Raw genomic sequence first — 27,687 nt, forward strand, 5'->3', positions numbered from 1 at the left:
GAGTAAGCTTTACCTGAACAGCTCTTACAAACTGGCCTTGGTTACACACATCACCCTAAACCTCACTCGGATCTGGGTCACAGCACCAGGGTGACCCTTCCAGTTTTATTCACACTACTACAGTGGGATTCAGTCATGGAAGTGGATTTTCAGCATGAGAGTCAGGCATGCTATTAAGGAGGCTAAAGGCCATAGCCCCTAGTGTCAGTCACTGAAGAGCCCCTTGAGGCCAGCGGAGTAAGTTTTATGCAGCCTGATTTCACGAGGAAATAAAACTATTTTATGTTTTGTCAGTTAAGTAGCTAATTCGTATGAATTCAGTTGCACAAAAATTAATGTGGCACCCAACCCCGCCCTAAACCCAATGGTCATTGGGGGATAAGCAAATTGTACTAAATTGTACCAATGAGATCATACGAATTCATACAAATTAGCCACTAAATCAAAAGTTACGAATTGCTGTGAGACTGTGTTGGTTTCATCAGGACAGCTCTTACCAGCTAGCCTTAATTGCACTCACCCCCCCTCTGGGTCATGGCACCAGTATAGTCCTTCTTCTCTTGAACTCATAGCATTTAAAGCGGGATTTGATTCAACATTTTAAGTATGGGTTGAGGGCTCATTAAAAGCCAGGACACACCAAGATGGCAGTGTTGGCTCATCTGTGAGCATCTGTCAGGCTAGTTTTTTTTCTTCTTTTTTTTTTATACATTAAAACATTTTACAGAACAAAACATTCAGTGACAGCAGCGGTAATTCAAAAAAAAAAAAAAAAAAAAAGCAAGTAACACTAGCTGTAAATAAAAAATAATTACGAAAAAAGCTTACAGTTGAAGTCATAATTATTATCCCCCCTGAATGTTTATTTTTCCCTAATTTCTGTTTAACAAAGATTTTTTCAACACATTTCTAAACATAATTGTTTTAATAACTAATTTCTAATAACTGATTTATTAAGAGGGGTCTGGATGCAGACCTGGTGCAGTGCAATCTGTGCTGCATCCAAGGCTTTTTAAAGGGCTCACCTAACCTCACCCCTAACCCTACCTCCCAGTGACGTCACTCATTCCATTGAGTGCATTGTGTCTGACATTGCGTTGCTGAGTGATCAGCTTGCATCTTAAAGGCTGCATCCAGATACTATTGGATTTATTTTAGCTTTACCATGATGACAGTAAATAATATTTGACTAAATATTTTTCAAGACACTTCTATACAGCTTAAAGTGACATTTAAAGGCTTAACTGGGTTAATTACGTTAATTAGGCAGGTTAGGGAAATCAGGCAAGTTATTGTATAACGATGGTTTGTTCTGTAGACTATTGAAAATATATGTAGTTTAAAAGGGCCAATAATTTTGACCTTAAAATGGTGTTTAAAAAATTTAAAACTGCTTTTATTCTAGCCGAAATAAAACAAATAAGACTTTCTCCAGAAGGAAAAATATTATCAGACATATTGTGAAAATTTCCTTGCTCAGTTAAACATCCTTTGGGAAATATAAAAAAAATAAATAAAAAATTCAAAGGGGGACTAATAATTCAACTGAACATCATTTTAAATTTCAAAGGATACAGCTGGAAATACTATGTCCTGTTGCCATGTTCAGATACATATTAACAGGTGCCCATCTTTGTTTAGAAATATCCAATTAAATTGAAGCCATATATTAAATTCTATACATGGATTCAAGTTTTTCTATCCACTGTGCTATTGTTTGAGGGTGTGTCTTCATCCAATTTATTGTTATAGTCTTTCTTGCACTATTTGTAGGACATATCTCTGGTTTTTATTGTATGCATCCTGTGGTATTCCTTCAAGAATGAAAACAAGGGAGTAAAAAGTAGATCTAACTGCATAATATTCATTATTTCAATCTTTACCCCTTGCTAAAATGCAAGACAGTCCCAAAATATATGTGTGTGTGATTACCTAGTTTGTCAGGCTACTTTGTTTGGTAAGTTCCACATTTGTCGGCTCACTTTAGTGGGAGGTTGTCCAATTCAGCAAGGAGAATTGGCACAAGACAGTTGGTGAAAGAGAGAACTCTGATTGGCTGTTTAGCTACAAATGAAATGAGCAAGAACAAAAAACGGAAGTCATAAAACTAAGCGGGAAGGGGAAACACAAAGAAGCTGGGTGTAATGTCCTCCCATTTCTTTAATTACAAATTATATAGATTACCAGATCATCAGACGTATTTACAGAAGTGAATCCCTCTGTGGTGAGAGAGGCATACTGTGAAAGTGCACTAAAGCCTTCTTTGTTTATTGTTTGTATGCGTGCAGCACTAGATCTTTTTTTTTTTGTGGAATGAGAAAGGGCATCTGACAGTAAAACAAATGCCAGAATAATTGGCGGTTCATTCTGCTGTAGAAACCCCTAATAATGCAGGACTTAAGGAGAGTGAGTGATTGATATTTTAGTTTATTTTAGTTTAATGGGATCAAAGAATAGTGTATAGATGATGCCAACCATCAAAGTCTTTGAGGACAACACCCACACTTAATATACAAATACACTTAATTAAACCTGTACACATGGACATTACCTATATGCTATATAATTGCAGGTTAATATAATAACTTTAACTGCTAAAAGCTATTAGTTATAGTTAATGTCACGGTTCAGGAAAGGGAAGGATGAGGATCCTAGGGCAGGAACTAAAATGGGTATTTATTAATTATAAAATAAATCAAAAAGAAAACAAAAACAACCCGAGGGGAGAAAAACATAACTAAAAAGACAAACTAGACTGGACTGGACATGACTCGACGGTAAGAACGATGACGAACTGGCACAGAACAGCAGACATAAGGAGACTATAAGGAGAAATAATTAACAAACAAACAGGTGAACTGAATAAACTAATAATGTGTTTACAACACGGGTCTCAAAGGGTGGGTTACAGACAGGAGCTTATTAACCGGATGTTCACATGAAACACAACACTAAAGCACATGAACCACATGCTAAACACCACACCAAAAAAGACTGTAAGTAAGAAAAGAGCACAGGACAAATGAAAACACTTACCATGTTCCAATTCCAGTGACGATCGAAACCGAAACCAACTAGACCGATAGACCACTAGACCAACTAGATCTTGAGAATAGAACAGAATTCCGCAGACAAAACAACACACATCAGGATGAGAGCGCGCATCCCTAGCACGCTCGGACCTCACGTGCCCTCATCATGCACGGCCCAAGCACAGCCAAGATGGCGCTCATACAAAAGTGAAGACAGACAGGAAATTTGAGTGCTCGACCCTAGAAAACTCGAGCCAAGCACCACATACTAGTGTCTGGAATCTGCCACCAAAACAAGAATTAATAAGACTGAAGTGGCAGAATCCTGACAGTTAATTAGGTAAACTAATAAAGCTGTGGTAACTAGTAACCTTATTTTATTATTGTACTGCTAAACAAATAAACTTGAATTGAATTGAATCAATTTACTAGCCTTTGCGCTATTTAAAACACGAAAAAGTCTTGTATGTGCACTTATCATGCTGTTTGGACACTAATTATGTGTATGTCACTCTATTGAATTCATCTCGCAAAATATAAACGCAAACAATTTTGCTCATCTAAACCTCACCAGCTAGCATATTTCTAAAAAAAATGTGTTTGACCCTCTGAGGCGAAGCATTAACAGAGCAAAAGAGGTAATTGAGATGAACTAGACGGCTCTTTTTGTGGAACGCTGTTCGCATTTACTTGCCTCATTGAAAGTGAAAGATATGAGAGAAGTAATCCCAGTATTACACTGAATCCTGGCTTGTTCTCTGGTGCTTTACCTATAGCACGTGTGAGGGTGTGTGCGCGCTTTAAGTTCCCCCTCGCAGAGCCTCTGTTTAAGTACATCACGTCTGTGTGTTACACCAGAGAGTGTTTTACTACTGCAGTCCAAGCTGTTGTAGCCTCATCCCGCTCTCTTTTTCTCCATTCCCCCTCTCTCTTTCCCTCTCTCCTCCATCTCTGCAGGTCATTAAGAGTGTTGTACTGCCACATACCCAAGAACAGAGGACATAAAAAGACAAATAAGGCCATAAAATGCCCCTATGCCCGTGCATACAAATACGTTCACGCTCACTCTCTCTTGTTCTTTTTGAATGTCCCTCCCTCACTTTTTTTCTCCCTCATCCAGTATCCATCCCTTCATTCTAGCTTTATATCTAACATTATATCTTGTATATGAATTATACAAAGGCACTGTACATGCTAATGAAATGACAAGAGAGGCCCAGTAGCCCCAAAAATTATTCAGATACTTAAAAATGCTTCTTGCTGCCTTAGATCAGGGATTTTTTTTTGTATTTACTAAATGTGTTTAGTGTCATTTATATTATAGCAGCCCTGTGTAATGATATTTTTCATTTTCATTTTAGGTAAACTTCTTTTACATTAATTTTGGGAATAGAATATTTTTCTCGTTTAATTTTTTTTGTTATTTTATTTATTTTAATATATATATATATATATATATATATATATATATTTTATTTATTTTATTTTATGTTTTTATTTATTTTTTATTTTATTTTTATTTTATTTTATTTTATTTTATTTTATTTCATTTTATTTTATTCTTAACTTCATCTAATTTCATGTAGTCTTGCCTTCTCAATTATTTCTTTACCATTACTGCTAGTTCTTAATCTCAATGGGCATTATTTGCTTAAATTTTCTATCATTTTATTTATTTATTTATTTATTTATTTATTTATTTAGTTAGTTAGTTAGTTAGTTAGTTAGTTAGTTAGTTAGTTAGTTAGTTAGTTTTTTCCCCAAATATGTTTATTGATTTTGTTCCTTTTTTCACCCCCATCAACTAGGCTTACAAAACAATGCAACCTACACAACAGCATACATCCACACCCTTCTTAAATATGTATATATACAAATATAAATACATACACACATATACACATTCAAATGACATGTCAAAATAATGACATAACTAAAATAAGATCTATATTTTACTTAATAAAATAAAATAAGTAAAAAATAAATAATAAATGAAAATAATGAATTGAAACATTGAAAAATAGATGTCGACAAAATAACAAAAACAATAATACAGTAAAAAAATAAAAATGCATGTTTACAAACACACAATTTACATAATATCATATGGTTCCCAAAGATAGTCAAAGTCCTTGCTTGCCTTTGGTGAAATAAGTCTTTCCAGTCCAATATAGTCCATGTGTTTCCAGCATAATGCAATAGCCCTTCTAGCTTGAAGAAAATGAAAATTCAAAATGGTTGTCTTTCCAATTGTAAGTTCCTTAGTATACAGAGAATACAGAGCTTGGCATTCAAAGGAATTTTAATGTTAAACATCTATGACATACTGTACATTCAATTATCTTTTTCCAAAACTTTTGTATATTAGGACATTGCCAGAGGCAGTGATATAGTGTATCGTTATCATGTTAGTTAGTTAGTTTGTAACACTAATTAGTTAACATTTTACATTCACATCTGCAAAACAACAACCAGTAATTCACAATCATCTCTGTTCAGCACTTCATAATAATGAATTCATCTGAGCGACTCCACATACAGTATCCAAATCTTCTCATATGGACCAAAATGCAGACTTGCAACAACTGTCATGTTCAACAGCAATCGTCACATCTGTTTATTGTATCTTTAGTCATCAAAGTCCTCTAACAGCATTAGAAAGACAGAGAAGCATAGCGCGTTTTGACAGTCGCTTTGATGGATGATTATGCGTAGAAGCTTCTTCTACCGTCAGCTCGTCTGTTTGCCGCTGCCCATTTCCAACGTCAAGTTCGCATCAGCAAATGCAGAATGAAGCTGTTTTGAAGGTTGCGCATCCAGATCCATTATCCGTATCCAAACGTGAAACGCTGGAGCCATTTGAATATTTCAAATCACTCAAACTCAGATCTGCATTTATGGATGTGAATTATTGAAGCGTACAGTGTGTCATACAGACCTCAAGCAGCATGATCTTCTGTAGATTAAAAGAAATGTATGGGATAAAGTATTTAGGCATGTATGTTTGTTTTGCATAAAAACCGAAGGCCTCGAGGTCTTTGTTGATGCTCAGTTACCATGACTCAGATGACCTGCCTGTCTAGACAGAGCTCCCTAGCTTCATCCTCTCCTCTCAAGCAACCTTCAGTCAGTTTTCGTTGGCAAAGAGCCCGTCAATCTCAATAGAGAGCCATCACGTGACTCCAGGCCTGCTCCCGCACACAGGTGGCTTGTTGTGCTGAATTCTGAGTGCCTGCCCTTCTCCAGATGTGTAGCACGAGAAAGAGACAGAGCAACAGTTGTGGATCTGACAGGCTAGCAAGAGCACTTACTGCAACAAAGAGCGGAGACTCAAAGACAAGCAGACAGACAGAATCCAGCCTGAGGGCCTGACCGGCACTCTCTGCTTCACTTCACGTCTCTCTCTGTCTCTCCATATTTCCCTTTACAACTGTAGATTCACTTTTGCATCTGCATCATCTGATTTTTACAATGACAGATGTTTTTTTTTTCTTCTACTAAAAAATGTAATTCAGTGCTTACTAAGGAAAAAAAAGTTATAGCTAATTATAAAATTTTTTATTTATTATACAGTATATATATATATATATATATATATATATATATATATATATATATACTGTATAATAAATAAATAACTAAATAAATACTTATATATACCTATATATATATATATATATATATATATATATATATATATATATATATATATATATATATATATATACTGTATAATAAATAAATAATTAAATAAATACTTCTATATATATATATATACTAGTATATAGATATTAGTTCTTAGCTGACAGGAGTGGCACCCGGCCATCACGTGACTCCAGGCCTGGTCCCGCTCACAGGTGACTTGTTGTACTGAATTCTGAGTGCCATATACAGGGTGAGACAAGAATGGGTGTTGTATCACAGATATTTCTTTTAAATTAATAATTTTATTTGGATGCTTAACACTAATAAAATATATGTGTGTATATCCATTTGAAAATACAATAGAAAATGTTGTTATTTTCTTTATTGAAATGTGTTAAAATTCTGTTCTTAAATAAGAATGGATTTGACTGCTTTGTTTAAATGCAACAAAATATATTGGCTATATTTACTGAGAAATAGATAAAAGTAATAATTTTCATAATTTATGCTTTATGCTGAGCACTCTACAACAACAGAAGCCTGGATGTAGTTAATGTTGTTAATGTTTGTAGTCTGTGCAAGGGGAAAAAAATGAAAGTCCAATATTAATACAAAGAAAATGAGGCTGTTATTTTAATGATTCACAGATAGAGGCCAATTGTAAGGTAATTGTCCCCTCGTTAGTGTAATTGTTTTTCATCTGTGTGAATTCAGAGCTTCTATTTTGCAAACACTGAATTTCTTGAATATCACCCAGACAGTAAGGAAATCGTTATTTGTGTGGTTTTGCACTTCTGAAATTACAGTATGATTCAAATAGTTTGTAAAATTCCCTGATTAAATCATTTCAGCTTGTTTTTTATCCAAAGTATAGAAAATAAGCATATCGTGGAGAATCGTGCACATTTAAGACACAATTATAATGACATATCTTAAGAAAATTTGTTGTAAGCGGTATTAAATTGTTGTACTTTGGTTTGTAACAATTGCAGAACTCCCTGGCCATGCTGTTAGTACTTCTTAATCATTTTCTATACACACATTCAGTGATTTACTGGAGTAACAACTGCATTCAGCAACTACTGAAACTCCTGAAATAATGCAAGCTTGTCAACCATATAATGTATATAAAACTTTTAGCACATAGTGTGTACACAGAACCAAACTAATCAAGCAGTTGTTGATGCATTTCAATTCACGAGTTCACACTTGCAACAGTTTCAGAATAAAGCGTATTTGGCTCGCTGTCCGGGGAGAGGGCTCTGAGCTCGGGGAAGACACCTAAACTCGAGTCATTCCTCTTATCAGGAAACAAAGAGGAATAGGGATTCGAGCGAAGTATCTAGCCCGGCCCCAGAACGCTCCCCCCGGGATAGTAATGCTTAAGAGGTGAGGTGACGGGGTGGTGGAGGGATACTAAAGTCGTAAGATGCTGCAGGTAAGACAGCTTTGGTATATATAGGGGTTTGGTCAAGAACTGATTGGATAATAGAATAATTGTCAATGATGTATTTGATACTGAAACTTCTGCGCATGCTCCTCCTGAAATTTGTTTATCAAACATCACTTTGTATCAGCATTATCTCTCTCTTTTGTATACAGTATGTGCAGTGCAAGAAATCACAAGGAATGGTTGTTGCCAGAGTAATGTTGCCAGATCATCCAAGAAAAAAACACCAAATAAAAATAATCCCCTGATAACACTTGAACAGATGAATCCACATACCAGTTTTTTTGCTAATAATAAGTGGACATGGCAACCTGTTTTGTAAAACAGAATAAATTAATATGTTGCGGAAAATATTCAATCAGATTTTAATTAAATGTAAAAATCAAGAGCAACATAAAAACATAAATAGTTGAAATTGTGTAGTTTGTAATTTCTTTACAATAACTAATTTAATTTTAACTGTATTATATTTCTATTCCTAAATATGTTAATCTCTCTATAATGTCTTATTTTAATTAATATAACTGTTTAATAAAACTGATTTGTATCCGAGTTATATCTCTCTCTTATATATGTGCAGTGCAAGAAAGCACAGGGAACGGTTGTTGACAGAGTAATGTTGCCAGATCAACTTAGAAAAAAAACACCAAATTAGAAAAAGCCTATGATAACAGTAGAACTGAATAATCCATACAAAATAAGCATATAAAGTTAATCAGACATAATTCTAATGATATATCTTAAGAAAAAAAATGGTCTGAAAATACTACAACTGAATCCACATACCAGCTTTTTGAAACATACACATGTCGTTCTTATGATCGCCATAATCTAAATTGCTAATAATAAGTGGACATGGCAACCTGTTCTGTAAAATATATTTTCAAACATAGACAAAACACAAACACTGTGTCGGTAATAGTTTAGTTAAAATCAATAAAAAAAACAATTATTTAGTCACTTTAACAACCAATACCAAATGTGCAGGATGCCAGAATATCACAATGTGTCAGTTTTGAATTCATAAAGAATATTGTTCTGTACACAAACAGGAACAGGAAGTTCACTCCAGTATTTTGCATGTGTTTGTTATATAGTGCAAACGCCACATGTTGGTGATATTTTGAACCAGTTCTTATAAGGCTCCATAAAGAGCCCTGTTTTGAAAGTGTAGAGAACCATATTTCTTGAAAATTGTAGTTGCTATTCACATGTTTTTCACTCATTTGTTTCCCTGTTGAATCTTAAGCCGCATAATATGGGTCCTTCATTTAATAGTCCTTGTGCATCACACTGATGTAGAGTGTGACTAAATAAGAAGAAATGCAGTTGAACGCTTGAATACCAGGTAGATTCAGGGCCTAAAGAACCCTTTTTTAGAGTGTTGTTCAGTGTGTACTGGATTAGTCTGTCTTTATACCAGATGCTTCAAATACTTGCTTTTTAATTTGCTTGATGTTCCGATACATGTACATGGGTGTAACTTCCAATTGGGACAGGTGGGACTGGCCCCCACTTTTCAAAATCCTGTTTCTAATCCTGTTTCATCTGCGTTCATGATCTGAAAATCACTTGGTGAAGGTTCTAAGAAGCAGGCATTGCAGTTAAAATGATTGTTTCAGACAGTGCCAAGCAACAACAGATGACTTTAATGTCAACAAAGAAGGGAAAAAAAAGCAATGTGAGTTGGTTGATCCAACACTATTAGCTCAGGTCAGAATAATTGTATTTTCTGTCAGACAGAATATATTTACGCCTGCTGATGTTACTCGAGCTAGGGCTGTACAATATATCGTTTCAGCTTCAAAATTGCAATGTGCAAACCTGCAATAGTCACATCGCAGGATCTGCAATACAAATTGGCATTTTAATTAACCAGGAACCAGAGTTTAGTACACTTGATTTGGGGAGTCACAGAGTTTAACTCCAATCTATTATGTGAAAGATTTTTATTTGGATGTATTTTTAAGGCCTGTTACTAATTTAAACCCTTTGGGCACAAGAAACGCTAAAGCTTGCCACTTTAACATAGATTAATAATGTTTAATTACATACACATTGTTATTTTGTGTTTGATTGTTAAATTTCTATACCCAGTGTTAGACTCCACGTAAAACCGTTAAGCACTGTGAGTTTCATTTTTTAAAATGTTCATCTGTGCTTTAATCAGATTCTTTTATTTAGTGTATTTTTTGATAAATTTGTATATTTTATGCAGATGAACTTCGCTACAAAATCATCCCAATGTAAAATGAGGAGAGCTTTCCAGATAATTACTTAAGTCATCTTGTGAAATTTTTATCATATCGGAATATACATAGCAGAAAAACAAAACATTGCAATGTCAGTTTTTTCCAATATCGTGCAGCCCTAACTCGAACTGTTAGGAATGTGTGCTACACAGAAAATTAGCAGCAGGATTTTCTTTTGTTGTCGTTGCGTGTTATGCATGAAAGGCGATTAATAAAATAATGATCAACATTTTTATGTAATTTGCCTACATATTAAGTTTGTCTATCTGCAATTGATAACAGTGATTTAGGACACAAAGTCCATTTTTTTTTATTTATTTATTGAATTAAATTTGTTTAATCAGCCAATTTATTTTTGTGGTGGGGGGCGGGGGTGTATAATTATAGTACCTAACATATTGTTGAAGTCTAAAATGCCCTCCTGTCAAATTTTCTTTTTTCTTTTTAAAATATTTCCCAAATGATGCTCAACAAAGCAGGGATTATTTACAGTATTTCCAATAATATTTTTTCTTCTAAAGAATTTTTTTTAATTTTTATAAAACATTTTAAGGTCAATATTATTAGCAATATTAGCCCTTTAAGCAATATTTTTTTCCCGATTGTCTACAGAACAAACTATTGTTATACAATAACTTTCCTAATTAACCTAATTAACTTAGTTAAGTCTTTAATTTACATTTTAAGCTGAATACTAGTATCTTAAAAATATCTAGTGAAATATAATTTACTGTCATCATGACAAAAATACAATAAATCATTCATCCATTCATTTTCATTTCGGCTTAGTCCCTTTATTAATCCGGGGTCGCCACAGCCGAATGAACCGCCAACTTATCCAGCACGTTTTTATGCAGCAACCCATCTCTGGGAAACATTTACACACACTCATCTACACTCATACACTATGAACAATTTAGCCTTCCCAATTCACCTGTACCGCATGTCTTTGGACTGTGGGAGAAACCGGAGCACCCAGAGGAAACCCACGCAAACGCAGGGAGAACATGCAAACTCCACGTACAATAAATTAGTTATTAGAAATTAGTTATTAAAATTATTATGTTTAGAAAAAAATCTTTCCATTAAACAGAAATTGGGGGAACAAACATACGAGGGGGCTAATCATTTTGACTTCAACTGTATATAAATGCAGGAAATGGCATTTAAATCGAAAAGTTTTCCCACATTTTGTTTCCCCAAACTTTTCAAACCAAAGTTACGCCCTTGGATCTGTAGGTTTGCTTCATTCCCTTAGCTGTAAGGAGAAAGGTGTACATTTACTGTATAAGCAGACTTTCAGAACTGCTCTTTTTTATGCTCACTCTCTGTCTGTCTGTGTTATGACACATAAAGTTTCCACAAGGAAGAGCCTGGAGTAAGTTTGCTGCAGATTCTGGTTATTTATAGTAGTAGTGTTGTGTCCAGTAAGGTCACTTCACTAAACCTTTCCACCATTTTTCATGATCAGTTTCATAGGATGAATTTTAAGTTTTTTCGCATACTGTAAATAAACCATTTCATGTCAGTGCAAATATTAATAGAAATTCTCTTCTCTGGAGCTCATTTCACTGGTGAACTAATGAGCTGTGGACACTGAATGACTTGCCGGAGGTAAATGTGATGCTACAGTACGTGACATTGTTTACAAGCTGTTTACAGACGTCTCTCTGTAGTTAAAACACAATTACACATTAAAGCAAAAATCATATTTATTTTGTGCTGTAACTAGTTGAAAAGAGGAAGAAATTATCCTATTTAATTTGCTTATTGACTCCGAGGCACCTATACAGCATTTATGTCCTCACAAAATACTGTATATTATTTGAAAGACAAGACTTTCTTTCCTATCAGAAGAAACGGAACATAAAAGTTCTTGTGATTATTGGTTGGGAAGTGTGCTATATTATATCTTGTGAACTTTTACTCATTCATCAACTGACTAGAATTGGGATTCACTATATTGATTTTTTTTTATGATGATATATGAAACTATAAGTTTTGAGTACAGTGGTATTGATTCAGTACTCATGCATACTTATCTCAAAGAGTAATATACTGTCCACTATAGGCACTATTTTAACAAGCATTAAGGGCATGTCCAAATCCACCTTTGCTATTTTAAGCACTGTAAAATACGGTCTGCACCCTGGCGCATGGTAACAGGGTTGTGCTTATTCTCTTAATGAGTTATGGGTGTGTGTTCAGTATAACGTTCTCTAAACCAATCAGAGTCAATTTCCAATTCCCTTTAAGAGTCAGTTGCGTTGCACCACGGTGTATTCGCTATTTATATGGCAGACTTTGTAAGTGGAAAAACTTAATGCTTTACTCACGAGAAAACAGTTAAACAGACCATCTGCATGAGGATAAAGAACGAGCCTACTCTATTTGGCATCTTTACTTTCTCTTTACTTTACTTTTACTCTTTACTTTATTTCTTTACTTTCGTGGATAAAGAAACAGTGTTGTATGCACTCCACTGAAGACATCCATTAGCCTACATATTTAATTTTGTTTGTTAAGCGCAAAGATTTGTTTCAAAACTATTTCTAAATTCAGTTCGAATTTCCTGCAAATTAATAAATGAACGATAATAATAATAAGTATTGCTGTACATCCTGTGTGTATGTATAAGCGTTGAATAAATGTATAAGCGTTTGGACCTCCATCAATGCGCCTTAACACACCTCCTTCTTAGACTGACACAACTATGGGTCCACAAAGTCGTGCAAATGGATTTGCTATTTAAACAACATGTCACAAAATGTAAAAATTACTGTTGCGCTGATAATTCGCGCCATACACGACAAATCGCACCATACACATCTTGCGCCCTATTTGTGCCAGGTGTATGATAGGGCCCTAAGCGTCAGAAATGTAGTGCCATGTTTTTTTTTCCTTATGCTTCTTTAAATCAAATGCACTGAAATACGGAACAAATAAAATCAGTTTAAGTTAGTATTTAATGGCAAAAATATATATTTTTAGCAGTCATTAGTTTTTTTTTTTAAGTGTTTGTCACCTTTAAAACATTTTTGTTTCTTAGCTGAATAAAAAAATTATTACTTTAATTAAAATTTTGTTTAATTTTATTCTGTGTGTGTGACCCTGTGTGCAAAATACAGTACAAAATGAAAAACCTGCTCATCTTTCATTTAGAGTTAATAATTTATTTGACAAATAGCTAAGTAATTGGGTTTTTGTTGGCTTGTTTAATATTAAATGCATTTTAATTAAGTAAATATTAGCATTGTTAACTCATTTCTCATATGCATATGAAAAACCATGTTTTGCAGAATGACCTGATGAATAAACCTTTTGTCAGACTATACGCATATTCCCAGAGTAAATCTCCAGTTACTCATACAGTTGAAGTCAGAATTATGAACCCTCCTGAATTATTAACCCCCTGATATTTTTCCTCCAGTTTGTGTTTAACAGAGAGAAGATTTTTTCAACACATTTCTAAACATAATACTTTTAATAACTCATTTCTAATAACTGATTTCTTTTATCTTTGCCATGCTGACAGTACATAATATTTTGCTAGATATTTTTCAAGATTTCAGTATTCAGCTTAATCCATTTCATAACCACTTGATGATAATAATTGTGAAACAAACATTACTACTTGCTATACACAATACACACATATACACTTATTTAACAACATACTTTACATGCCAATTTGCACATAAGCTGCACATATAATGTTTAATATAGTAATATACCTGTGCATATACTTGTCAATTTGTATAGTTGCATTCACTATGTACTTCTTTTTTTTTGAAAATATATTTATTATCTGTTTTTGTCCTGTCTTTGTAATTCTGTTGCACTAGAAGCTCTGTCACGAAAAAACAAATTCCTCGTATGTGTGAGCATATCTGGCAATAAAGCTCTCTTTCTGATTCTTAAAGTGACAATTAAAGGCTTAACTAGGATAATTAGGTTAATTAGGCAAGTTAGGGTAATTAGGCAAATAAATGTATTATGATGTTTTGTTCTGTAGACAAAAAATAAAAAAAAATAAATAAAAAAAAAAATAAGGGGGCTAATAAAATTTACCTTAAAATGGTTTTTAAAAAATTAAAAAAGGCTTTTATTCTAGCCAATATAAAAGACCTTCTCCAGAAGAAAAAATATAATAGCAAATGCTGTAAAAATTCAGAAAACAGAGGAGGGCTAATCATTTTGACTTCAACTGTATGTTGTGTATGGTCTACAGTGCCTCACACCCCTCTCTCTCTTTCTGTGATGTGAGATGGCTTTTTCCACAGCGATGACTCTGACTCTGAACAGCGGACGGCTTCTGGACTGCTGTCCTTCATGTCCCTCTTTGAGATTTCCTGTTCTTCTAATATAAGATGCCGACTCATTTCCCCTTAGGGACAGCAGTCTTCAGAGGCGCTCTGCAATACTCCAGGCAACCAGTGTTAGCCGTATTCTAAAGGTCCCTAACTCAAAGGTGTCAAACATACTGTATGACCAACAGGCCAAATCTGAATACAAAGATGTCTAATCTGGCCTAAGGGATGATTCTGACAATAATGTAAAATAAATTCATTAGTAAAACATTAGTAAATTATTTTACATGATTTGCTATGCTGTGTTAAGGCTGTTTGAGATGGAATGAACAACTTGGGATGAAAAAATGTAAAGAAGCTAGGACTGTGCAACATAATTTACTGACTAAAGTCTTGTTGCCTATCCAAGTTTAAAAAAAAAAACAAATAATAACTTGATTTCTAGTTGATCATTTGATATCAAAAGTGGCTTATATGAAAGTCAAAGGCCTCTAGATTACACTTATTTTACCAAAATAAAATATGACCATGCCTTGATTTTTAAATATTTAATTAGGACAGTAAGGTCTGACTTTGCTTAGACAAAAGTCTTGTCGCTTAACAGAAATAATGTACAGTTTAGAATATAAAGTCATGGTGCAGTGGAAAAAGAATGAATATTGTGTATGACTTCCATGAGCTTGGACGACTGCATCCATACATCTCTGCAATGACTCAAATAACTTATTAATAAAGTCATCTGGATTGGCAAAGAAAGCTTTCTAGGAGGACTCCCAGAGTTCATCAAGATTCTTTGGATTCTTCTTCAATGCCTCCTCCATCTTACCTCAGACATGCTTAATAATGTTCATGTCTGGTGACTGGGCTCGCCAATCCTGGAGCACCTTGTCCTTCTTTGCTTTTAGAAACTTTAAGGTGGAGGCCCTTTCCTGTGGTTTGTAATGTAATAGGCAGCACAAATCTCTTGATACCTCAGGCTGTTGATGTTGCCATCCACTCTGCAGATCTCTTGCATGCCTCCATACTGAATGTTTCCCCAAATCATGATTTTTCCATCACCAAACTTGACTGATTTCTATGAGAATCTTGCGTCCATGCGGGTTCCAATAGGTCTTTCTGCATTATTTGTGATTATTGGGATGCAGTTCAACAGGCGATTCATCGGAAAAATCTACCTTCTGCCACTTTTCCAAATCATCGACTAGAAGTCAAGTTAGTATTTGTTGCTCTTACAACTGGGATCAACGATAAAACTTTGTTAGGTAGTGAATATGCTAAAAAAGACCTTATAAAATGATGTAGGCTATAATACTAAAACTGTTGTTTTACTGATGTGCACAGTCTGCAAGCAGGATGAAGACTGTTGTGATTTTATATTTTTTTGTGATACAGTTCAGTGTTTCCCAACCCTGTTCCTGAAGGCACACCAACAGTACACATTTTCTAATCAAACACAACTGAATCAACTCATGAGAACATAAAAAGAGACTCCAAAACCTGAAGTTGTGGGTCAGATAAGCGAGACATCCAAAATATATACCGTTGGTGTGCCTCCAGAAACAGGGTTGGGAAACACTGATATAGTTAAATATCACAAGTGCAGATTCACACATTTTTTTAAGCATGATTTTAAAGGGCACCTATGATGAAAATCATCTTTTGTAAGCTGTTTGGACAGAACTGTGAATAGGTATAGTGTTTCCACATTCATATGGGAGTGATACAAATACAATAAATCTCTCTTTTTTTAATTTCCTGACATTAAATTAAGATCCAAGTCCCTCCCATTTTGACGTCCAACACGACGTGACATAGGAGTGCAGTTTCCCCACCTACCGAATTGATTGACAGCCGCCGTAGTAACGTGTGTAATCATATCAACAAGACAGGACATGCGCAAAGCAACTGGGATTAAAAGATCTGTTCAGCGCTCTGTGATCATCAATCATCATCAAATGTGATCAAGGATGAGTTTTATAATTTAAAATGTTTTTAAAACAGTGCATGTTTGTAATGAATTACAGCAATTTTACTGTCTTCATCACCAGAGCCATATGTCAGTACAATAAAAAAAAAAAGACGCTTCAATCTCGGTTTGTGGACGTTATATCAGGTTTATTTTGTACATTAACATAACGGATATCCATACAGCAGTGGATATGAACATGCATCCTGTCACATTTGCTGTGCAAAAACAGTGCAAAGTTAAACACAACCGCTGTGTGTGTGTGTGTGTGTGTGTGTGCGTGAACCATGTAACGACATTGTGTGTGACTTATCTTTGTAGAAAGGCTTGAATTAACTCTACAACAAATACATCAAATAATCATTGGAAAAGTTTTTACTTGTTATTATTTCTCACAAACGTAACGTGAGATCTGCTTCTTTCATGTCTGTCATTGTGCTGTTTATCTGACGGAACCTGAGATTGAGACTCACTCTGACAGGCATGTGAATGGTGGGCGGGGAGAACTAGCGTTAAAAGCACAGGCCACAAAAAAAGACACATTCTGGAGACACAAAAGACTTAAATCTTGAAAAAATGGATAAAATAGGTGGAATTTAAAGGAATTGAGTTTATACAACAGTTAAAAAAAGCATTTGGAGTTCCACAATCAAAAATAGTTGCAAGCTAAATTAAGTGTTTTGTTCCTGTATTAATCTGTTTTGAACAAATCATTCAAGTTAATGATTCAATGATTCATTCATTAAGACGGTCACTTGCTTGGTTTCCAAATTAATTGGCTGTTTTGAACGAATCAATAAAATACTCATTAAGACAGGAATCACGCCTGTCTAGTATTTATATATAGTGTTACTAACTTAATTTGAATTTGGCATTCCTGCCCTAACCGATTGACTGAACATTTTAACACGTGATTTGAGTTGACCGGCTGGTTGTGAAGGATGAACATTAACCAAGCAAATGGGGTCCCGCCTCTGATTTGATGGAGTACAGGTTTATTGATGTAGTCAGCACAGGGTGCAGGGTAAGCACTTTTACTTCAACACTTTTTTTTTTTATCTTCCGTCACCGGTGGCTAGTACACTCACAGAAATATTTCATCCAAAATTTAAGATTTATGTAATTTTATTACATGACAAATTCCCATTTATATTTTTTTCATAATTTTAACACAAATCTACCAAATAATCTTTATGCTATTTATTTTCATAAGGATAATAAAACCTATTTATTTTAAATGCATAATCCTCAGGTTTACGTAATTAGTTCATGTAAAATGTAATTATTCTAAATTAATAATAAAAAGTGTATTTATTTAAAATACACAAAGTTTATTGTATAAATTGCATAATAATTAAGAGAACTAAATCGGGGTAACTAAAAAAGATAAATAACATTTATTTGAATCATGTTTAATGTATGCTTATATACTAAACCAAATTAAACAATGCATCACATTGAAATAGACCAACTGGAAAATTCCAGATTTATTTATATTTGTCTTTGATACAAAACTCTGGATTGAGCCAAGTTAACATCAGCCAACATTTAGGAAACCATCCATATGAACCCACTTACACAGCCACACTCGAACATCACATGACTGCTTGGACACCCTAAAAAATAAATAAATAAAAAATAAAACTACTCCGAGATCCATTTTCAGTCCAGTCCATTTTCAGTCCAGTGTCTGTACTTTCGGGGAAAGCTTGGTTGAGTCCAGGTCCATCAGGATTTTTTGGTACACCTCAAATGTACACTTCAGGCTTTTAGGGTAGTTCAAATTGAGCGCGTAGATCAGGCCATATAACATAACGCATGCATGAGTGACACTCTGCAGGTTGTGGAGAACCTCCACACCTTCCAGCACAACACGGACATCAGTGAAGCGTCCATCACCTTGACCATGATCCTCTGATTGTACTTTGTAGATGCCCATGGTCTTTCCTGCCATGTCTTCCTCTGCCTCTCTGGATTCAATGTCCTGGAATGTATAAACACACACTTATAATATTACACACACACGCATGCACGTACACATACATACATCTTTTCATTAAAGCACACAGCATATATGCATTCATGAGAACGGAATGGATGCAAGTTCAGGATAATGACCTTAAGACCTGATCACCCCCTAAAAGCCTGGAAAAATAAAAGTCACAAGGCTGTGGATAATAAGTTAACAACAACCCAATGCATTTTTATCTCCAGTTGTGCAATTTCCTATTAATGTAACAACAACTATATAATATCTGAAAATTATCCAAGTATTAGTCTTGTTCTCACTTGATTATGGGTCAACCCTTCACTTGGGGTGAGGTTTTCTGTTTTAGAACGGAGGGATTTCCGGGGAGACTGCAGAGATTTTTCTTCCAATGAAGCCGTTAACCTGCCACAAAAAAATGCAGTTAAAAAAAGTTAACTAAAAATGGAGACGCTTCTCATGAATGCTGTGCACCTTTCTGCCAATGTAACAATTTATAATCTGACAATCAAGTCAGGATGAGTGTAGTATGTCCATCAAGCCTGAAACTTAAAGGGATAGTTCACCCAAAAATAAAATTTTTACTCACCCTCGTGTTGTTCCAAATCCATATCAGCTCTGTTTATCTTCAGAACACAAATCAAGATATTTTGGATCTGATCCTCCCATAGACACCACTGAAAGTGCACATTCAAATTACACAAACCTACTAAAAACATAGTTAATGTAGTCCATGTGACATGGGTCACTCAATTTGAACATGATAAAGCAACAAGAATACTTTTTGGCTGAAAAAATTATAAAAATAAAGACTTTATGTTTGTGGACTTTAAATGTGCATTTTCAGTGATGTCTATGGGAGGATCAGAAAGCTCTCGGATTAAATCCAAAATATCTAAATTTGTGTTCCAAAGATGAATGGAGGTGATACGGGTTTGGAACAACACGAAGGTGAGTAATTGATGACAAACTTTTCATTTTTGGGTGAACTATCCCTTTAAGAGTTCCATCCTGATGAAGCGGTTTCTTCCAATGAAATTACTCTAATAAACCGCAGGTGCACCATGACGTCACTTACTGCTATAAAGCTCCTATCATTACATAAAACGATAGAGTTTACTCCACATCCATTAGCCCCAACAGTAAAAAGATCCATGCTTTTAATTGTACTGCTTTATTTACCTTTTGGCATTGGGCTTTGGCTTCACTGACTCAGATCCTCCACTTTTTTAGAGAATAATTATCCCCTTGTTTTTCTGTATAGACAGCAACCATAATTATACTAAAAGGTGTGCTGATGGATGAAGACAGAAATTACAATATTTTGTAAACTATATTTTAAAGAAAAATACAAGAATCCACCAAAATCTAATTTTACATATTTTTAAAATCTATGTTACACCTGTAAGATAACAATTAAATACAAAAGAAAGAAAGGAGAAGGACCGTACAGTGGGGGACAACAGTGAAAGAGCAGGAGGGAGAGAAAAAGAGACTAAGAGGAGAGTAGGGTGGAGACTGAGGTAGGGAGAGGGCAAATGAAATGGAAAACAGCTGATTAGTCTTTTACTAAAATGTCCACATACTTGCCATATCTTCAGAGACGACAAAAAGGCTTCCTTTTGCGCGATGTTCTCAAGGCGCTTGAGTTCGTAAGCAGACAGTCCAGAACATGCATCCTGGTGATACAAGGCACTTCTTAATAAACATTTCCAAAATCATATCAATGCAGTAAAATCATTTCAGTTTCATGAGCACTAGGAAATGTCTGTGTCATCACCTTGTTGTTTAGGCGAGGATTGTTGTTTCTGGCGGAGAAGGGGCATGTGGGTGCCAGAACCCGGACAACTTCATCTTCAGGTTCCTCTGGACCAAGCGGATTTAATTCCCTCAGAGTGACAGCTCTACCACCAATTACCTTGCATGATTTTTTTTATTCAAAACAACCCAATGGACTCAATGTTGAAATACTGGTGGTCAATGTGTCCTCATGTCCATTCCATTCTCATGAACAATCCATATTATCTAGATGGAAAAATTACTGGCACACTATTCTGATACATACCACATATTCTTTAACAAGTGTGTCCAGGTCTTCATTGAGATAGATGCTCAGACAGCTCATCACACAATCTCGCCTCACATTGACATCTTCATTCTGTTAAAAGCCAACAGATTCAAAGACATTTCTCTTCTTGACCACACCAATCACCTTGTTTTACACTGCAAAAACTAACAATCTTATAAAGTTTATTTGTTATGGAAACTCATTTTCAGGCTCCTTAAAATAAGATGATCTTTCTATCAAGCAAGTAAACTCCCATTGATTTCAGTTAATTTTAATTGTTGTTTAATTTTATTATTCTATATACAAGGCTTTACAGTATAAAATGCTAAAAGCAAGTTTCGATAACACTGATATTGTTTTATATAAATTATTAATTTTTATGGAAGTGTTTTAAGATATTTTATACTACAAATTAGGTAAAAAAATCTTGGTAAAATTTTGTTTTTGCTAGGTACCTCAGTAAAGCTCACAAACGTCAGAAGTCAGAGAAAAAAACTGACATATGAGCTTCGCAAGCTTCACAGATGACACAAACCATATATTTATCAGATTAGACAAACACGTACATTATTCATCTGGGCCATTATGGCGCTGATCTTTCTTCCTGCAGCACCACCTTTGGCATTAAAAATCTCTATCAGTTTGCCAGAGTGACAGTCCAGTTCTCCAAGGAATTTGGAGGTCAGAGGTACAGTTGTCAGTCGCATAAATTCAAAGTTGATCTGAAAAAGACAACACATAGGATACTGATTTTAAATGTTTGTAAACATTGATAGAACAAATTACTACACTTCACACTTACCTCACAGATGTCAAAAAGTGCCGGCCATCTGTCTACAAACTCTGCAATTGCTGGCTCCTGAAGAACCTCCTGCCTCCTTGAAAAAGTATGCTGCATCATTTTCTTGATCTCAGCCTTATCTTTTTTCTTCTTTTTTACTTCTGTCAGTAAAGCCACTCTTTTTGCCTCCATACTCTCTCTTTTTTCACCACTGGGCATGCTTGGACAGAAATTAACTTCTGCCTTCCTGGGCTTTTTCACGTTAGCAGCAGGCTTCTCCTGGCCTCTTCGTTTATTCTTCAAAGAGTTGACTGTAACCTCAGGATGTCCAGCTCGGCTGAGAAGAAAAACATTTTAATAAATAGACATCTATGACTCTGTTGAATTGTAATTTAATTTCTTTCACCACCTTGCACCAGCATAAATTGGTTAATGCAGAAGAAAGGGTGATTCGGATAGGATCAAAGCTGATTAAAACACACCTGAGTTTTGATCTGAAATATTAAGAACTTTTATATATATTTTGGCCAAAATAATCGCAGTCTTAGTTAACTCTTTCCAAACTTCAATAAATAACACGTATAACATGCGTCACGTTCTGAATAAAGCAGCATCAGATCACGGTGGTCTCGTGAGGTTCAATAGGTCATAATCCCAATTTATTCCTGAGAACGAAAATTTAATGATCTTTCAAGCCAGCGCGCTGTGTTTGTTTGTGGGCGTGCTGCGTGCTCTGCCGAGAGAGTTAGAGGGACAACCAAGCGGGACAACATTTGTTTTCAAAATGAGTTGGAAAGTGCAGCTTCCAAGCTTTATGCAGGTATGTCTCTCATGTATATCTCATGTATTCGTGGAGATTCCGCAGTTTTTTCTGACCAGTGTTCATGTCGCACGCGTCTCACATGGTAATAACAACGCCTCGTGGGCGGGATCGCATTAAAAATAATGAGCTCAGACTGAGAAACTGGACATAGTGTTGGCTTCACACTGATTACGTTATCAAACAATATTTGTTTTCAACATGCACTCGCTGCATTTAAAAGTAGACACGTCAAGCTTTCTGCAGATATATGTCTCATGTCTGTGTGTTTATTTTTCGCGGAGTTTCAGATCATTTTAGTGACGCTAAAACGGTTCACGAAGAGACAGAAAGAATGCGTACACTGTTTACTTTCCTTATTTTGCAAAAGCACACACTTTTGTTGTTATTGTAAGTGTACAAAAAAAAAAAGTAGACACTTAACAGATTGGATTGATGTATTGCTCTTATCTGTACGATAAAAACTGAAAGTGTAATTTAAGTTCTTTTCGGGGTTAATTTGATTAATTGATGCATTTTAAAGTTGTTTGGCTAAGCTTACTGAAGTTATGATTCTAACGGGCATCTGTATTCTCCGGTAAACCAATGTACGATAAAACCGTTTAAAAAAATCACAAACTACATAAAACTCACCATAAATGGATTAATATTATATACACTCGATGCTAAATAAAAAAAATAATTAGAACAGGAGCCATACAACAAAGGATGTTTCGGATTACTTACCAACATGTGTGTGACGGATTCCCACAATATCCTGAGGGCTTGTGTCCAGCGAAAGTGATGTCATTTCCTGTTTCCAAATTGATTTTTTTTCATAACTTTGATGAAAACCAATCACATAAACTTTAAATAACAGAATCTTGTTTGTTTTATAACTCTTATTATTCAAACAATGTTAGTATTTATTAACTAATTGCATTAAATAAACTGTATAATTGATTAAATCTTTTAGAGTATATTTACTTTTAATGTATAGATTTTAAAAATATTAGTTTTTAAATAAAGTTAAATAGATATAAATGCATAAAAACTAACTCTGCCATGAATCATTTCTGTGAGTGTACTTATAGTAGTAAGTTTAATAACAGCTCCTCAAATGGAAGGTGTGTGTATGTGTGTGCGTGCGTGCGTGTGTGATTACTGGCTCTTTAATGGCCGTCTCACAGTTGCACCCTTGAGCCGTGCTAGGTTTCTCATGTTTCATCAGTAAGAGCCAAAAGTACAAGAATAGCCTGGAGGCAAAATGAAATTCTCTTAATAAATCCGTAAAACAGACGTTTAGTTGACAGAGATGAATTATTTCTCCTGGCCTATCAGAAAGCGGCTTTCATGTTTGTTAGTTGACGGCATCATAAAAGGATGCTGTTTATGGTGGAGCACTACAATGAAAGGTGGAGATAACAAATATCGGAGATTTATCTTTTCAGCTGAACTCTTTTTAAATAGAATTTGAGCATATCATTGTGTCTTTGTTTATTACATATTTGGATTGTGTAATTTGTTTCAAATAAGTTGCAAAAAGAATGTACTCTTTGCATTTAACACATGTTTACCATGTTGAATTCACAATATGAAATTTTTTATTGGTTATAGTATAGATCGACTATAGCATTTCAATCTAATACATAAATCTTTTTAAATATATCTATAAATCGAATGTACACTACCTGACAAAAGTCTTGTCGCCTTTCCAAGTTTTAGGAACAACAAGTTCTAGTTGATCATTTGGTATCAAAAGTGACTTACAGAAAACTGTAAATGAAATCATAAATGAAAATGCTTATTTATTAGCTGTCCTAGTCCTTTCACTTTAAAATAGCAAACACTGTACATCTCTCTATAATTAGGCTAAAACACTGTTTTATTTATTTGTTTAATTATTCTTTTAGGCCTACTTATTTGGATGTATGTTTGTACTTTCATTTTAGTTGTCTTTTATTTCTTAAATTTTACTTTCCAAAATGAATCCTCATTTCACTTTACAAGTTTACAATGATAATAAAGCTTATTAACAAGTTTTTCATGATAAATGAAGAAATTATAATGCTTTGTTTCATTGTTTCATCTTCATTTACAAGTAGCAGAGTATTTACAGCTACTGTATATTTCTGTCCGCTCGCATCCTTTGTGACCCATAGTCGTAAACTACGGTTATACATAAAAACACATTCTTACTCCTTTAGAGCGGTACCACTCGCAACGGTAATGCTCTTTTTAAAGTGTCACCCACTGTATATGAAAGGCAAAGGCCTCTAGATTACACTTATTTTACCTAAATAAAATATGATCATGCCTTGGTTTTTAATTATTTTATTAGGACAGTGAGGATTGACTTTGCTTAGACAAAAGTCTTGTCACTTAAGAGAAAGAGTGTACAGTTTAGTATATAAAGTCATGGTGCAGTGGAAAAAGAAGGAATATTGTGTATGACTTCCATGAGCTCGGACAACTGCATCCATACATCTCTGCTATGACACAAAAAAACCTATTAATAAAATCATCCGGAATGGCAAAGAAAGCATTCTTTCAGGACTCTGAAAGATTCTTTGGATTCATCGTCAATGCCTTCTGTTTCATTTTACCCCAGACATGCTTAATAATGTTCATATCTGGTTACTGGGCTGGCCAATCCTAGAGCACCTTGACCTTTTTTGTTTTCAGAAACTTTGATATGGAGCCTGAAGTATGAGAGGGAGCGCTATCCTGCTAAATAATTTGCCCTCTCCTTTGGTTTGCAATGTAATGGGCAGCACAAATGTCTTGATACAGTACCTCAGGCTGTTGATGTTGCCATCCACTCTGCAGATCTCTCGTACGCTCCCATACTGAATGTAACCCCGAACCATGACTTATCCTTCACCAAACTTCATGTATTGGTTATAACATATCAACCAATATTATTGTTTTTCCTTAGTATGCTTGTTTGTTTGTTTGCTTGCTAGTGACGTTTATTAGTTTTTCTTTAATATTAAACTGTGAACATTCTTTTCATCTATGTTTCAATTTTTAGATGACTTCATAACACTAACTTAAAGACATAAATCTAGATTATGAGATTTATGCATAATTTCTTGAAGAGCACTTTCCTGTAATAGAGGTCCTTCTCTATAAATAGTCTTCCATGTAATAGAGGTCTCACCTCTATTATAATAAGGACTTTACCATTCAAATAGCCCATTCCTTTCGCAGATCTCAAAGCAAATAGATATCCACATTTCATTCAGAAATATTGTGTTGCAAAGGGATTGTTCACGTAAAAACACATAAAAAACATGTACAAATAAAAAATCTGTCATCATTACTCACTCTAAACGAAACACAAAAGAAGATATTTTAGAGAAAGCTTGAACCATTGACTTTCATGGTATTTGCTTTTTCCTTTAATGAAAGTCAATGGTTACAGATTTTTAGCATTCTTCAAAATATCTTCCTTGTGTTTGTTCACGTAAAATTACATCATTACTCACTTTATTCAACACAAAAGAATGTTTTTAAAAAAAGCTTGAACCATTGACTTCCTCTATGTTTGTTTTTTCCTTTTATGAAAGTCAGTGGTTACAGGTTTTCAGCATTCTTCAAAATATCTTTTTCGTGTTCGTTAACGTAAAAAATGAAAAGTCTGTCATCATTTACTTACTCTGTTAAATACAAAAGAAGATATTTTAAAGAAAGCTTAAACTTGATCTCCATGATATTTGTTTTTTCCCTTTATGAAATTCAATGGTTAAAGGTTTTCAGCATACTTCAAAATATCTTCATCCTGTGCGTTCACAGAACCATAAAAAAAAATCTGTCATCATTTGCTCACTGTGTTGAACACAAAAGAAGATAGTTTAAAGAAAGTTAGATCCATTGACTTCTATAGTTTTTTTTTTCTTTTATGAAAGTCAGTGGTTACAGGTTTTCAACATTCTTGAAAATATCTTCCTTGTTTGTTCACATTAAAAAAATCTTTTGTCATTTAATTGCTCTGTTAAACAAAAGAAGATATTATGAAGAAAGCTAGAGCCATTGACCTCCAAGGTATTTGTTGTGTCCTTTTATTAAAGTCAGTGCTTACAGGTTTTTGCATTCTTCAAAATATCTTCCTTGTGTTTGTTCACATAAAAAGGAAAATCTGTCATCACTTACTCACTCTGTAAAATACAAAAGAAAATATATTAAAGAAAGCTCAAACCGTTCACTTCCATGGTATTTGTTTTCACACAAGGGTGAGTAAATATTGAGTTGTTGTTGTTGTTTTTTTCAGTTTCGAGTGAACTATCCCTTTAAGCAGCGCAAAAAGCATTTATTAACAGTGTGTTATATATGTATATATATATATATATATATATATATATATATATATATATATATATATATATATATATATATATATATATATATATGTAAATAAGAATAATTATAGCAAAGAGTAGTATACAACACATATCGTGTCTATAACATCTACATGGAAAATATTTTTCAGCTCATTGCATGAGCACATCTATTTAAATCCATATTTTCATACTTCCCACAGAACCTATAAGAATAACTTCAGAATCCTCTAGAATAATTGGATCTCCGAGTGTCAGCAGAACATGTGGCCGTCACATCCATACACATTCATTGCTCTCTGTGTGATCGGAATGACTCCATAGGCCTTTTTAAAAGTCTGAAAAATGGGGAAAGTATTGCCGGCTGTGAGACGGACAGAACGAGGGAGGAGAGGAGCGGAGCGCTGAATCTGAAGAGTGGAGGAAGGTCATTTTTTTTGTTGTTCTAATGGTCACCGGAGCCCCTGCAGACCGACAAACAGTGGGGGATCTTGTTCAGGAGCCTGTTAGCAGGAATAAAGGATGGAAAGCTCCTTGGACGGACGCGTCTCTGGCCCTCATGCTTCTCTCCATCTCTCACTTTACGCCCAGGTTTATCTCCGTGTTTGTACACCCCGTGCCAAGATTTAATCAATAGCAGTTCTGCCTTGCGTGAAGAGAGAAGGTCAAAGTCGGACTGGAGAGATGGAGGGAGGGCGGAGAAGGAAGAGACAGAAAAGGGAGGAGGATGAGAAGGAGACGAGGCAGAATCCGTGAGCTGTGAAACAGTGATGGATAATCGCATGAAATCTGCTTGTTTATGGACTGCAAAGCAGAAATGGAGTCCTCCTCCATCACACGGCCACTCTCTCTCTCTCTCTCTCTCTCATTTGTGCTGCTGTTTACTTGTCAAATCTTTTGCGAATGCTTGTTCCAAAAGGTTTAGTCATTTGAAGAGCTCTCCACCAGCTGTCTGGTATTGTCCTCTCAAGAGCTGACCAGTCTCTCTTGATTTGTCACCGACTCTATTATCTGAGGACTCGCAAACAGTGGGTGTAAATCCTATCATCAGTCTCAC

The 27,687-nt window shown here is 34.9% G+C and overlaps 2 protein-coding genes across 2 annotated transcripts in view; one reads left to right on the plus strand and one right to left on the minus strand.

The window, feature by feature from the left end:
* The window catches only part of agbl4 (AGBL carboxypeptidase 4), a 746,666-nt gene that overhangs the window by 410,949 nt on the left and 308,030 nt on the right, over nt 1–27,687 (plus strand). The gene's annotated exons all lie outside the window — the stretch shown is intronic.
* LOC130233724 (uncharacterized) lies at nt 18,308–21,619 on the minus strand. The gene is made up of 4 exons (XM_056463893.1): nt 21,513–21,619; nt 21,277–21,432; nt 20,708–20,800; nt 18,308–18,639 (listed from the first exon to the last, which is right to left on the minus strand). The coding sequence occupies exons 1-4, from the start codon at nt 21,609–21,611 to the stop codon at nt 18,334–18,336; spliced, it is 654 nt and encodes a 217-aa protein (XP_056319868.1). The 5' UTR covers nt 21,612–21,619; the 3' UTR covers nt 18,308–18,333.

The sequence above is a fragment of the Danio aesculapii genome, chromosome 8, assembly GCF_903798145.1.
Source record: "Danio aesculapii chromosome 8, fDanAes4.1, whole genome shotgun sequence".
Taxonomy (NCBI): domain Eukaryota; kingdom Metazoa; phylum Chordata; class Actinopteri; order Cypriniformes; family Danionidae; genus Danio; species Danio aesculapii.

Coding starts and splice junctions, on each gene's coding strand:
- LOC130233724 (XM_056463893.1), bottom strand. CDS start 21,611: ATGATGCAGCATACTTTTTCAAGGAGGCAGGAGGTTCTTCAGGAGCCA. Junction 20,801..21,276: donor TAATGGCCCAGATGAATAAT/GTACGTGTTTGT, acceptor GGCTTTTAACAG/AATGAAGATGTCAATGTGAG. Junction 18,640..20,707: donor CACTTGTTAAAGAATATGTG/GTATGTATCAGA, acceptor TATACATTCCAG/GACATTGAATCCAGAGAGGC.